We start from the raw sequence: 15,495 nt of genomic DNA, 5'->3' as shown, positions 1-15,495 counted from the left end.
GGGGTCCACACTTTCTAGGGGGGGCACGTCCCCCTGCCTCTCTCAAATCGTGGGTCCACAGGATGGCAACTCTGCTGGGGAATGCTCTGATCTTTTGAGGATCTACCTCGATTCCTCTTTTGCTAACCATGAACCCCAACAACTTCCCTGAAGTAACCCCGAATACACACTTGCTCGGGTTCAAGCGAAGCTTATACTTCCGGATCCTTTCGAAAAACTTTCTCAGGACCACGGCATGCTCTGGTCGAGTCTTAGATTTAACAATCATGTCATCGACGTAAACTTCGACCTCCTTGTGAATCATGTCATGCAGTAAGGTGGTAGCCGCCCTTTGATAGGTTGCCCCAGCATTCTTCAGCCCAAACGGCATCACTCTGTAGCAATACGTTCCCCATGGAGTGGTGAACGCAGTTTTTATCATGTCCTGAGGGGCCATCTTGATCTGATTATATCCGGAAAACCCATCCATAAAGGATAACAAAGCATGACCACCTGTATTATCCACCAGGAGATCAATGCTCGGCAAAGGAAAGTCATCATTGGGACTTGCCTTGTTCAAATCTCTGAAATCCACGCACATTCTGACTTTTCCATCTTTCTTGGGCACCGGTACTATGTTAGCCAGCCATTCGGGATATTCAACCACTTGTATGAAGCCCACATCTAATAGCTTTTTGATTTCATCATGGACTTTCAATTCCCATTCTGGTTTTAATTTTTGAAGTTTTTGCTTTTTGGGCTTGGCACCTGGGATTAGGGGAAGACGATGCTGGATGATGTCTTCACTTAATCCCGGCATGTCATCATAGGACCAAGCAAAAACTTCTTTGTATTCCTTAAGCAAAGTGATTAATTCTTCACGCTCCTCCGGGGATAACGTTTTGCCAATCCGTATTTCCCGGATTAAGGTTTCATCATCTATGTTGACGGTTTCAATTTCTTCTTCAAGTGGTTTAGCTCGACATTGCTCCTCCTGAGTAATCATGTGTTTGATCTCAGGGGGAGTTTCGTCGGCATCCTCATAAGAGGGGGAGTTTTGATCATTGTGATTAGTTTTATCAATTTGAGAAGCAGAAATAGATACAGGAAGATACTGAAACGAGTCCTTTATTCCATTCATAGAATCAAGAATTACATCGTTGATCAATTGGCCCGCAGCAGGCTCTACAGGTTTCTGACCATAGTTAGCAAAACGTGATTCGCCAAAAAACAGGACGGCAAAAATTCGAGTTTGATACGGTACTGGTTCAAAAAACGTAGCAAAAAAATGGAAACACAAGAAAATAATTTTGTCATTTACAAAATATGGTGGGGGTATTGGAAATTTGACCCAAAAAACGTGTTTAAAATGCATTTGAAAGTTTTATTCGTTGTGAAAGTTTAAAAAGGAGTTCTAAACGGCTCACCAATAAAATATGTTTTTTTCAAAAAAGGGAGTTTAAAACGGAGTTTTGCTAACTATGTTTCTGACAACGGGTGGCTAAATATTATTATTTGCTACAGAAGCCAAAAAAGGCAACTTAAGCAAACCCGAGTGCTCTCTGTCTCTGTCTCTCTCTCTCTCCCCCCTGGGTATCCCTCCCGTTGGCTGCTTATCTTTCTGGCCAGTCTCCCTCGAACTCACCAACGTAGACAACCCCCCGCATCCCCCCTGTAATTTTTTTGTGAATTATCATTAGAATTTTAGGTTTAGGTTTAGATTAATATTGATGTAGGGAGCGTGGAGCAGCAACACCAAGATGAAGATCACCACAAGAAGCGACTAAATAATCTTGCGGGGGTTTGAAAACCCATGCCGCGGTTTGGAGAAAAACTCCAATATAATACGTGAAAAGAGCGAAGCTCCTTCACCCACGTGAAAGAGCCAATGCTCTCTTCACGAGTGATGTCCCAAAAATAAACTTTATTCAATCTATCTCTTTCTTTCCTCATGTCATTACATTATATAAAGAGGCCAAACCTAAGAATAGCAACCCTAAATACATGCCTAAATATTATTCTTAATCTTCTAACTAAAGCAACGTACATAAATAAAAGTAGAAACATGACTAAAATATTCCTAAAATAATAGTCATGTAATATAGTTATGCCATATCCGTAAAATGCCTATAATTTAGCCAAATCAAGTCCAAATCGTGTAATCTTGGGCTCTTTAGATAGGTAATCGAAAAACCTTTCTAAAAGTACCTGTGGACCCCGATCCGAGAGGACGAGTGCGACGAGGGACGCGAGATCCCCCTGCAATCCTTAAAGATCTCCACAATGTGAAGGAGAGCTCTACCAAAGAACTCTCAAAATATGTGCCACTCTCACAGCATAGCATGAATGACGATACAAAACGAATGAGATACATCTTGATCTGGAGCCAAGGCTCGAAACCAAGATATACCTAAAAATAACTCAGAGTCGCCATCTATGGATACGCCATGGAACCAAAACAAATGTTCTGTCTGCAACGGATAATTAGAGATATAAAGATCCGTGCCTAATTACGAATGGGGAAGGTCCGAAGAGCACCCCCAAATTCGTCCGAGTGCAAGCACTTGGTCTCTTATGCCATTTATTATTAACTTCGAAGAGTTTCGGGCGAAAATCATGTGAAACAGGAACAAATATCCCCGAGTGGACGTCTAACTAATCATGCATGACTCGGGGATGAAATAATAAGCATACACAACATAAATTAAAGAAGCGTGTCACCTAAGCATCGCTAGGTTACGTGTGACATGCCTAATGGGTGTCTAAGTTCTGGTGGACAAACACGTGCATGCTACAGCTAAAGATATAAGGTATGCACATGAAAATAAGATAACACAATAAAAATACATAACATAACACAACAAATCCTAAGACTCTAATGATTGAGTCTGAGTCCTTGGATGGTCTGATATTCATCTAAAGAAGCCTACGTATCCCCGCCTCCACGAGAATCAGAGCAACGTAGTTCTTCGCACCTATTCTAAACTATGATGCCTAAGACACCTAGACCTCTATCCTAGACTCGATCTAAAAGACCGGACAAGTTATTAAAGCTTCTTGAGCGATCATTTAGATTCCAGTGAATTGTGGATTTTAGGACACCCTATATGCCATAACTAAATGCAGGTTAGCCCTAAGCTAATGCAAGTGATTCCTACAACCTATGTGTAACTAGGCTATGTTTCTTAAGAAAAACAAAGGGCGGACTAACGCATCCTATTCTAGTCATCAGTCGGCGATGTGGATCGCCAACTGACCGGACGGAGACGCTCCTATAACTCTAGGACAAACCCCTAACTCTAAAACAAACACAAACAAGCACACAACAAATCAAAGACTAGACGCTAACTCTAAAACTCTCTATTTAGGACAAAGTCCTAACTCTAGAGGAAGATTTTTCGAAAACAGGTTTATGAAATATTTTTGTACTTTTTGAAAGAGTTCGAATGATTTATTTACAAAGTTTGGCTGGACTTGGGATATGGATCCCAAGCTGCACTACGTACCTCGTGGAAGAGGATCAAGCCAACGTAGTTCAAAACGAACTCTCATAACTAAAACCTAACACTTCAAATGATTTAACGGTTTTAATGTTTTTCAAATGTTTTTGATATTTTTAAAGTTTTTAAATGCTTTTGAGTTTCAAATTTCTAATATTTTTAGATTTTAAAATTCTTCAATGTTTTAGGACCTTTAAATGCTTTCACTCTTAAAGGGAACACGCAAGTAACACCACAAACTAGGGCAAAGCCCTAAATCTAAAGGAAAAATCCCGAATAAGCAACTAGCGTCTCAAAAAGACGATCCACAACAAGTAAATAAGCCCCAAGAGCAGAGAAAACGATCTAAAAACCCGAGTAAGCAAAGCTTTAATAAGACAGAGTTAGTCTCTAATGAAAAAACTTCTAACTAAGCACACTAAAAAGGGAGCGCAAACGAGTCAGGGACTCTCTAATAGCACTACCAACAGAGAAGGCAAATAAGTCAAAGACTCGTTAGAAGATGGGACCACTCTAACATGAGGCTGGGTAAACCTCCTAAAAGTAACTCTCTTTAAATGAGACAAGACTTGTCTCCAAATAGAGGCTCCATAAATGAGGCAAGGTAAGCCTCCTATGAGCTAGCTCTCTTCACAAAACCAAGGTTGAGTCCCTAAAGGGAGAGGCTCCAAGCAACGAGGCTTGTCCCCAGAGGGGAGCCGCCTAGCGAGACAGAGCGTGTCTCCTAATGTTACTCGTTAATGAGACCACCATGGTCTCCTAAATGGGGGTTTAAGTGATTCTTTCATTGCCCTTGCAATGAAGAAGGAATGGATATTTAAAAGGCGTCTAAAAGACTAGTAAAGTCTAATATACAAAGGAGGGGAGCTCTACTTGGACTGAGCAAGTCCCCTAAAGATGGGCTTGGGCTAACGCCTTCATCGCCCTTTGCAATGGAGGGAACTACTATCTATGATTCAAGTATAAAAGACTAGGAAAGTCTTCTAAAGGAAGAAATACTACACTAAAATTTATGAAGATCGAAAACCAAACTGATAAGACACTCGCATTCTTCAACAGACCAAGCTTATCCAAAACTTAATCAAACCAGGTTAGTAAATGTAACACAACTAACATAAACCTATTGCCACAACACATGTCTGCTGATTCACTTAAAGATAATAGGTAAAGATTCATTCATTGGCCTTTACTTGCACCTTCAACTAACCAAGGAATTCTGCAATCTAGATAACATAAACCTCATTTGAATAGCCTATGCAGCTTATGACAAAGCAAACAATCAACCAAATAATGCCTTGTGTGTGCTTGAACAAAACAATGACAGGCTATTATTATAAAAATGAAGTGAGGGCTGCTAATACGAAAATAAAGAGAGCTGCTATGCACCTATAAAAAAAAAAACACAATTATGAGGTGTGAAAACATATGAGACAGCAGCTATACACCTACAACTGATTTGCAAAATATAAAAGTGAGGTGTGAAACATATGGGGTAGCAGCCATACGCCTATAAATGATTTACAAAACATAAATGTGAGGTGTGAAACATATGGGACATCAACCATACACCTATAAATGATTTACACAACATAAATGCGAGGTGTGAAACATATGGAATACCAACCATACACCTATAAATGATTTCCAAAACATAAGTGTGAGGTGTGAAACATATGGGACAACAACCATATGCCTATAAATGATTTACAAAACATAAATGTGAGGTGGGAAAAAAAAAAGAATTCAGACAGGCTCCGAAAGAACTTAGGATAATATTATCACTTTGCACAGAATCTTTGTAAGACAAATGAAATGAGCGGCAAATCAGGCTTCGTAACAATCAAAGCATAGCTGAACTAATAATATTTTTCCAAAATCAGGTCCATGGCTAGGTGGGGGTATCCAATTCATCCGGCTGATAAGCACATGAACAGTATTTAATGCAGTTATCATCTCAACTCAACCATGATTATACGCAAGCAGGGCAAACTGACAAATGCATTTGATAACTATGACTAAAACATATAGCTCAAAGTTATGCTAAGATCAAAATTTAATATGTAATCAGATGATTCAGCTATTTTGTAAGGGTATCAAATAGCGCAAATTCATGCCTAGAATGACAAAGAAGATTTCTTGCCATATGCCTAAACAAGGAAGTCCTCTTTTACAATTCTAATTTTCACAACAAAAGCACCCTCTTTGCGTTCAATATGAGGCACTTAATATCCTGAGAAGATTATAACAAAGCTGGAGCATGAAATCAAATAGAATTTAAATCCAACAAAACTTTTGTAAGGTGCCTGAGAAGAAACACTTCTTGAATTCTTTGTACTTTTTAAAGGATTTCATCTTGTTAGCCTTGAAGTATCCATACCTGAAAAAACTCCACTCAAGTAGACAAACCCACCTCTATTAGGAAGAATGAGGGGATCCCACAAATGTGTGGACGAAAACCAATAATTTCTAACTTTCACACCTTCAATGTGCATAACCCTTGATGCTGCATTTGCAACTCCTTGGTCATTGAAGTTATGATTTAAAACATTGAATTATTTCCATCCTTATGTCACTTATTAAAGGCACAAAATTTCTCCTCTGTGACATTAGGACTGGGCAATCCTAGCGAACCATTAGTTAGAATATGGATAATGTATTAAGCACAACCATTAAGTTCCTCTTCTAGTCCAGTATTAGGACCGGATAATCATATTAGCCAAACAAATTGAATCTAACCTAGGTATTTATAATACAAAAGATGTAAACCACCACTAAATCTTTAACTTAGATTTCATAAGAAATTCATCTTATTTGTGTTTTTGATCTTGATGGTACTACTCACTATTTATTTTAGGACGACGATTTTTTCAGACCCCCCCCCCCCCACCCTGGTAGGATTATGCGCCCCACTTGTAGGGTGATTTGACGTCAAAAAGCGTGTTCATGTTGGGCGTGGGGGACGTAATCTCCCTTATTAAATTCTAAATGGCCCTCAATCATAGAGAATAAGAGAAGTGTCTGATACTATCTCCAATAACCTTCTTCCTGCAAGTTGGGTCTTATGCTTTGGCCGTCCACTAATCTTATCTCCAATAAGCTTCTTCTCTTATTGAAAACCTACAAAAAGAACCGTTTGAATAAAAACATGCCAAACCCATCAGAAGTCAAGAACCCTCATTTTCTCTTCATCAACAATTCAATATGTTGTATTGATTTTTAGTCCATAGCTTATTGGGGAATATGAGTCTTCACTAGCTAATGAGAGAGCAAAATAAAGAGTGTCATTATCAACATTCCCCATTTTTCCATGATATTACTAATGAAATTTGAACCACAGCATAATTTCCACACTTGATGAAACTAGGGGCTGATAAGTAATCTCAAATTAGAGAAATTGATATTTCTTATGATATTCTGTGCAACTAATTGATTAAGTTCAAAGACTATCAGTTCACAATCTGAAAGAAAATCCAAGTTGGAATAAGATAGTGAATAGAAGAAAATGGCTCATCATTTCATATACAAATGACATAGTATGCTCAGCTTAACACTTAATAATGGCACAGGGAAATGTACCTAAACATTTAAATTACTGGTTAATCACTGCCCAACAAGGGAGGAAAATATATCATAAAAATTAGAAGACATCCAAGGTGATTGATCCGCTTAAAAGCAGGGTACATTCTCTGCTTTCATTACAAAATTGCATGTTGAGTAAATGGAGGCTGCCGCTGCCCTTACAGCACATTCCCTCTCCAAAGCATCTGCATTCTTTGATCTGTTAAAGACAAAAGAATGATCAGTTTATGTGGTAAGTCTTAATAACTAAGATGCGCAATCAGCTCAGCTTATAGGCACAGTTTCAAAACTTGGACTTGGATAAGAACTTGGCTACGGTTAAAGGGAATCGACTCGGGTGAGGCAATAATTGACGGAACAATTTTTCATTAACTATATAGTTGTAGGACAAAAAAATAGGTGACTAGGTAGGACAAAACATAGTTGTAGGATTGTGGTGCTTACCAACTATCCCAAAATATATAGGTGATGGAAAGGCGCTACCATTATCTTTATTAGGCTAGAGTTCAGAGGGCATTGCTGGCACAAGGCCTAGGACCACGCGACCAACCTCCGAACTGGGTCTAGTAACCTGCCTAGGCCAACAATAGTTTCAAAACTCCCTCGCACAATCGTCAACTCCCCCAAGTCGACTCCCTTTTACCGTGGCCATGTAACTCTTTTGACACTCCCGAGTTATGACCGTGTCAACCGAGTTCTTAGATCACGTCGTGTCATGCTGTTTGGCCACGTTTTACCGTGGCCACGTTCTTGTTCGAGTCCGCGTTTTGCCCTATAAAGTCAATTAGAAACTCTTTTGACTCTCCTGAGTTATGACTGCGTCAACTGAGTTCTCAGATCACGTCGTGTCATGTTGACTAGAATTTTCTTTGGCCACGTTTTGACCAGCATTGGCATTATGAAACATGGAGGCAAAGCTTGAACTCGGATGAGAACTCAGCCAAGGTAAATGGGAGTCGACTCAAGTAAGTTGAGAATTGACAAAGGGGTTTTTAATCAGAGTATTGACATGACATGCATATGATAGCCAAATTGCAAATGACTACAATAACAGGGTGCTGGTGACCTGGTGTCATATCATATCGCACCACCACCACGAACAGCATTATGCTACAGTTCTTATAATAAATAACAGCATCAACAAGAATTATAACTATTAGTTTTTAATTGGAGAAAATTGTCATACCTGTAGTCATTTCCTGATGAGTGTAGCTGTTGGAAAACATCTGTGCCTGGAATGTTCACAAATTGCAGGCCTAGCTCACAATGTGATTGCATTTCTTTCACTTGTTTCAACCAGCTTTCCTGAATCAATGACAAATCAAATAAGGATTTATGAAACTAGCTGACATGAGCATACAACTCTAAAATGCAGGTGAAAAAGGATATTAATAAGAGAGTAATGGCCTAAAATTGTGGAATGAAAAACCTATTATGGTGTTAGAAGCAATGTATCTCTTGTCACACAAATAACTATGGCTTAAAAAGTAAAGCAATGACAGTAATCCAGCACTATTCATATTAAACTTACTAGATGTCTTCCCTCTTCAGATAATGCCTTTTCCATCTGATTGGAAAGGGATTTCCACCTTGCCATATGCATATCTGGAGTCGCATTTTTGAAATGTGAGTCATTTTCTTGGTTGGACGAAAATTCTCTGGACATTAGAGAAGGCAATTCCCTTTGAATAGTGTTCCGTACTCTCTTCTTACTACGCCGCAATGCTGCAGACACAAAAAGGAACATGAGAACAATATGTAAGGATTTCGTTCTATTCTTTCCGCATTCTTTATTCTTTGGGAAAAGGAGATCATACTTGCGAGGCGTCCTCTGATGTCCTGATGAAGAAGTTCCAACCATTGAGAAGCAACCATGGCAGCTAAAAAAAAAAAAAAAAAATCCAAATCAGTTTGAGTTTTTACAGTTTCTTCAAATTTATATTTCTACCAATCATCTCCTACTACACGCAAGTATAGAAAAGGGTAAAAAAAGAAAAAGAAGCATAAGGTTTGGAAAGACTTTCACCTTTCACAGAAAGTGAAGTAATACTTTCTTGGTTTGCAGAAAACTCCTCACTGGAACCAGAGCTAGCATTCTCGGATGCCATAGTCAAGGCAGATGACAGTTTGTGTGTACGTGTACGAGCCTCACTCTCCAAGTTTAAATTGGAAGCAACGGCAGCTTCACAGTGGACAATTCTCTCTTCTACATCTGATCCATACATTCCAGCCTTGTAGTCCAAGCTTGAAGGAATAGATGGTCTATTGAAAAACATAGTGTCTCCTCTGTCATCAATTTCCTTAATTCCTTTTCTTAATTGGTTCTCTGACTTGTTTTGATTTTGATTATCAAGCCTTTCAGATCTCACTGTGGCCTCGATTATAGAATGGACTTGCTTACTATTTCTCACATGGTTTATGATCCCAGGGTTCAGTCCAGCGAGCAATCCGCTAGGAGCTGCAATCTTTGTGACCATGTTGATCCGTTCTTTCTTGGCAAGGTCCATCTTTCTCTTTAGTATATCGTTTTTACTCTTCCTTGAATGACCATGCCGCTTTGGAATTGGTATGCCTCCGTGTGAACATGAAAGGAAACCATTTTGTTTCATTGCGTTCCACACTCGCAGTGGTTCATTCTCCTCCAAGGGACCAGTAGTGCTCCCACACTCTGAAGCCTCTTTAGGTTTCTCAAGTACCAAACTTTTGTAAGGATAAAATGGGTTTTGTTCTACCAAGTTAGGTACATCTGCATTAAGATCAATCCCAAGGCCCGAAGAGGATGTAACATTAAGGTCAAGGTCTTTCTCAAGTTTGGTGGGCAAAGATGGTTTGCTAACATCACCAGCATATGCTGAGGTGGCATTAGAGCTGGGTTTGTTACCAAGATGAACTTTATCTTTTAAATTCATAGGTTTGTTATGGCTGTAAACAAGACCCAGATTTAAACAAGCAGCAGCTCCTAAAGGAGAGTGATCATTTAGGCTTTTTGTTACATCTACAAGTCCATCTGACAGCATTGATGCTGGGACCTCTGTAATCTGAGAAGTCTCCTCTTTGTTACTGAGATGAGCAGGAGCTATGGCCTCTTTAGTCTTCAGAGATTCCAAATGTCGGGTTTCACTCCCTGTCAGAAGTGAGAGATGTGAAAACAAGCAGAAGCAATACATTATCAAGCAGAAGCAGCCTTCTGAAAAAATGAATGAGACTACATTGCAACAGACTAAATGAATAACCGAAATAACCCAGATTCCAACATATAGACAGGAGTTTGGTTTCGCAACTTCCTAATTTAGAAGTGTCAGTAATAATCCAACATATAAAAGGAACCAATATGATGACCATATCTGATATTCAACCAAGAATGTTGCAACACAAAAAAAAAGAATGAGACTACATTGCAACTGACTAAATGAATAGCCAACCAAAGGAACCTGGATTCCATTGGTCCATCCTATAGACAAGATTTTGGTTGAAACTTCAACATAAAAAGTCAGCACTAAATGAACGAGACAAGAAACCTTATGGAAAAAAAGGAGAATGAAATTACACTGCAACCGACTAAGTGAATAACCGAAAGAACCTGGGTCCCATTATAAAGACAGGAGTTTGGTTATGCAACTTCCTAGTTTTAGAAGTGTTAGTAATAATCCAAAATATAAAAGGAACCAATTTGATGACCATATCTAAAATTCAACCAAGAAATTTAGGATACTTCCCTCATTTTCATAGAGAAATGTGTAGAAGATCTCAAATTGATCTAAAACAGTGACCGCAACGATGATAGAAAGCCGCTTTGAATAAACACACAGCACTATTTTTTTCCAAAACAAAGAATAAATGCTAAGCCTTTACATAATTTTTTGAGGTAACAATGACCCAAAGTTCCTTGAAAGGTCAATTTTTGTACAGAACAGCGTCATCATGATTACACACAGATAAGTTCTGAAACTCTGACCAGGTCTTAAATTGTATGGCCCTATTAAAATCAGATTATAAAATTGAATTTCAATTACAATAAGAGAAGAAAGAATACTCAATACTTTAGTGAGAGAATAAGATGTGTCCAAATAAAGCATATAATAACACCAGATATCAATTTCCAGTCAATACATAACATTACTTGGCATTTTAATGTCTTAATGAACCTGATTAGAACCATGCTGACATGAAAAGATGTCGGCCTTAGTATCTAACCTACATATTCATTTCATCTCTCATGAATCCATTAGATAAAATCAAATCATTAACAACATTGATGTTGTGGGCCAATCATATGAGGTAGCGTCACTTTATTTTTGGAAACACACATAAAGAAATCTGTTCCTTTTTTTGGTTGCTGGGTTTTTTTTTTAATTCTTGGGACTTTTTTTCAAAGTTGCCAAGGCGGGAATCGAAAGCGGGATTCGATTCGGGATTCGAAAGCGGGAATCGAAGGCTCTTGGGATGGTGGGAAGCGGGAATCGTGGGTTTGCCAGAGAGTCGACGGGGATTCGTCGGGGATTCGTCGGAGAATCGCCGGGGAATCGCTGAGAGTCGTGGGGAGTTGGGATTCGCTGGGGATTCGCAGGGAATCGCCTGGGAATTGGGGTTCCTATAAAGTGGGAATCGGGGTTCCCCAGAATCGGGGATTCGAATCGAATCACGGTTCCGATTCGCGATTCGGGGATTCGCGAATCCCCAACTCTGGGTACGCATCCTGCTTCCTTGCTTTTTTTTACCCTGGGCCTTTTTAATCCCAACAGTGAAGTCAACTAGCTTTTTTTTTTCCTACAATTTCAAAACTTCCCGCCAAAATTTAGGAGTGTCATTACCAAATATGGGAAGGGAGGAGAGAGAGGGAAGAGAGAAAGAGATAGGACATCATTCCCTAGGAAGAAAATGAGGGGACAAAGAGTCCATGTCATCACATAAGCAATCATTACAAGAGTGGGATTAAAAAACTTCTAGTGCTAAAAGGCAACCAAACATGGGATGGGTTCAAAATTTTACTAGATTATTCCTAGGACAAAATTTTAACTGGCAACCAAACGGAGCTTTAAAGTCAGTGACCGGTCTTAACAAGTAACATAATAAAAGTGGGAGTTTGACTTACCTTTTATAAGTGGGTCTCTTTTGAGACGAGTATGAAAAAAACCAACATATGTTCTTGTAGGGTTTTGTGGGATTTTGGAATATGTCATATTTTGGGCGAGATATTTGATCTTTGTTCTCTTGTTTTCCAAGGTACATGGCCTTGGGGACGAGGAAGAAGTTATCCATGAGCTACCTAGCACAATATCTTGAGAAGATTTATTTTCACCTTTAATTCTTTGCTTAGTGGATTTGGTATTTACCCCATGGTTTTTCAAATAAATTGATGTGTTCTTTCTGGCTGTCTATTTTGCTTTTCTTTTATGGTCATCCACTGCTTGTAATTTATCCCCAATCATATTTTTGTTTGGAGAAATCTGCACATCCATCGTACGAGAACCCCAATTTTGATTTGCACATACAAAAGGGAAAGATTTACTTTCCCCAACACCTGAGACATGCCTTTTAATCTTTGTGGGAACCATACAACTGATATTGTTAAAGTATAAAAGATTAAATAACGCCACCTCCAACAGGGTTAATCTATTGGAGTAATTGGTTATTTCACATGGTATTAGAGCAAAAGGTCTCGGGTTCAAAACTCCTTGATATTAAAAATCCATGTCTAATGGCCAACCCAAAAGAGGGGCCACATGTGCCGCGTGTAGGCCAACCCTAAAAAGAGGGGCCACATGTGAGGGGGAGTGTTAAAGTATAAAAGATTAAATAAAGCCATCTCTAACAGCTTAAGCCATTGGAGTAATTGGTTGGTTCACACAGATATGGATCTACAACTGATATGGATCCTTGTTAATTTTGAGTTCTAAATTGAATCACATGAATTGGATTATGAACTAAGGAATCAAACAGCATAGTTGGACAGATAACATATTGTGTCTACTTTTATCCACAAAAAGAAAGAATCCTTGATAAAAGATAACATCGTTAGTGATACAAGATTCTCTAGGTCCCACCATAGCCTTGAGTTCGAGTTTTGCAATTGGAAACCGCAAAGCAATTGGGTTGCTTAGTACACACAACCATATCATATAAAACATATGAAGCAAATATAAAAGCATATCCAATACTTTAATATTGCTCTTGTCTATCCCTTTACTTTAAGATCACAAAACCTCACTTGAAAGAAAAATCAGCAGATGCCAATTCAAAGAGAATCAGAAAAATAGGGTATTTGTTATGACACTATAATCTAATTTGCAATCCAACCCTGAAAATCGATACTTTATGGGTCTCTAAACACAGTTAAAAAAAAAAAAACCTACTCCAAATTCAACAAGAGGCCTAACCTGATCTATTTTAACACCTAAACTGAATAAAATGAATTACTCTAACAGGATGTTGAATGAAAAACAAACAATAGAGCAAATCTCGAGAAAAATAAAACATTAATCAGAACTTTAAAAAATTACCATTGGAATCAAACACTGGATTCAAATCACGCATTTTGATCCGCTTGTTAGGGATCTCCGATCTTACTTCCGATTTCTCATCACTCCTCTTTTCCCCAATCAACTACAATTCAAAACATAAAATCACCAAAAGGAATGAGATATATTGAATAAAGTACCAAAAAAAATAAAGACAAAATTCTCTCCAACGAATCTGAAAATCAAAGAAATTAGGGTTAGAGATTAGCGGCAGAGACAAACCATGGAAGGAGATCTAGGGTTTGTGACGGAGGAGTCTAAATCAGATCTTCAATTAGGTTGCGCCATTTGAGGATCTAGTATTCGAGGGGAAGAAACCCTAAGTTGGAGTTGGAGAAAAAGGAATTAGGGTTAGAGATTTTAGGGTTTTGAAGGTTTTTAGGGTTCACGAGTCTTTATTTAAATGCAAGAGAGCGCGCTGACACGCCATTCTCTGCTTCTCTTTCCATCTCTCCAACGGTGAGTTTTTGTGTTCGCGTTTTCAAATTCAAATAAATTGGGGAGCCTTTGACTTAGGGAGGTGATATATTCGCACCCAATGTAGGATAATTAGCACCCCCGTAAAGGGTGCAGACTTTAGTGCTTTTTGACGTCAAGTGGTGCGAATTATCCTATATGGGGTGCGAATTTATCATCTCCCTTTCCTTATTTAATAACTTTGGGACCCTGCAAGATTCCACTTTGCCACCTTTTCGCCCAAGGATACTGCTTACATTGCACGTGCCATATACACAATAACTGATCCCAATTGGTGGGACCCATTCTGGATTGTTAGAAATTTTTTATTATGGTAGGTTGATCGAACGATCATAATAATTTGATCAAGTAATCAAATGTTAAAAATGGTGGGGCTCACTTTTTCACCTTAATGGATGGGAAATGACTTATTCGTCCCTTTTGTTTTTACTTGGGACAGAGCCTCTAGTGTAAATCAGTAGTCATAAATACAGTAGATGGGGTTGCCCAAGTAAAAAGGGCGAATATATCACTTCCCTTTAGGATTCAAATTATGGGGTGGGCCCATGATGGCCCCGAGCAACTGTCCAAAGCACTAACCTTTACATCAATCGGCCATGAGCCAAGTGTTGTCCATGCTCTATGGGGTGCTTGAGGCTCCTTAATTTTAAAAACAGGCAGAATGCATACACCTCTACTTATTAAAATTAAGCATTTTATTAATCTCCTCCCTGATTTGTGGTCTGGGTAAGGTAAGATCCGGATGCTCCGATGCTATAATAAGATTAAGCATTTTATTAATCTCGGTGGATACATTAAGCATAGAGAAATCAAATCCTAATCCATCTTGAGTAATATCCTCTACTACAACAGTTGGGGCTCTCATAATTAATGCTCTATAAATTTATAATCTCTAATATCTTATTCCTACACTGGGAATCGACATTGTTCTTATGTTGGTTATTTATAATCTCTTATTTTTAATACTTAATAAAGAAAAGTAGAGAAATCTAATGCTCTGTTTGGATGCTGATAGATGTTGGGGGGATTTAGAGAAGAAGAAGTTAAAGGGAAATCAAAAGGAAATCAAAAGGAAATCAGTCAACGAGGAGATTGTGAGCAAATCTCCCCAACGTCGTTTGGTTGGGGGTAAGAGATGTGCAAGAATTTTTTTACCGTATTTTTTAAGATTTTTTTGGGGAATGTTATCAGCACTACTGTTTTTTGATGAGGGCACTCCTCACTTTATAAAAAGTATGGTATGGCCCGCACCATAGGATTATCCCAACCGTCCATAAGATGGGCCATAGCCTAAATAGGTTATGCCCCAAAATTATTTCTATTGGTTGATTCTAACCCTCCGATCTATAGAGGGTTAGGATCAACCCTCTAACATTCAGATTTGAGCGTTAGGATCATCCTATGGAAATGATTTTTGGAGCATAACCTATTTAGGCTATGGC

General features: G+C 38.7%; 1 protein-coding gene across 1 annotated transcript; it reads right to left on the bottom strand.

The window, feature by feature from the left end:
- Nucleotides 1-6,952: 6,952 nt before the first annotated feature.
- Nucleotides 6,953-14,048, bottom strand: LOC143851164 (uncharacterized). Its single transcript, XM_077360505.1, has 7 exons — nucleotides 13,799-14,048; nucleotides 13,559-13,661; nucleotides 9,085-10,182; nucleotides 8,876-8,938; nucleotides 8,590-8,783; nucleotides 8,245-8,363; nucleotides 6,953-7,257 (listed from the first exon to the last, which is right to left on the bottom strand). The coding sequence occupies exons 1-7, from the start codon at nucleotides 13,799-13,801 to the stop codon at nucleotides 7,146-7,148; spliced, it is 1,692 nt and encodes a 563-aa protein (XP_077216620.1). The 5' UTR covers nucleotides 13,802-14,048; the 3' UTR covers nucleotides 6,953-7,145.
- Nucleotides 14,049-15,495: the final 1,447 nt, after the last annotated feature.

This window comes from Tasmannia lanceolata, unplaced genomic scaffold (assembly GCF_043159265.1).
Source record: "Tasmannia lanceolata isolate RefF3 unplaced genomic scaffold, GAP_Taslan_0.1 ptg000018l, whole genome shotgun sequence".
NCBI lineage: Eukaryota > Viridiplantae > Streptophyta > Magnoliopsida > Canellales > Winteraceae > Tasmannia > Tasmannia lanceolata.
This window is presented reverse-complemented; position numbering and strand designations above follow the sequence as displayed.

What these genes read in the sequence shown, in the direction of transcription:
- LOC143851164 (XM_077360505.1), bottom strand. An exon ending in CTGAAGAGGGAAGACATCTA is followed by an intron (nt 8,364 to 8,589) that starts GTAAGTTTAATA and finishes TCATTGATTCAG; the next exon opens with GAAAGCTGGTTGAAACAAGT. An exon ending in TCATCAGGAAATGACTACAG is followed by an intron (nt 7,258 to 8,244) that starts GTATGACAATTT and finishes TGTCTTTAACAG; the next exon opens with ATCAAAGAATGCAGATGCTT.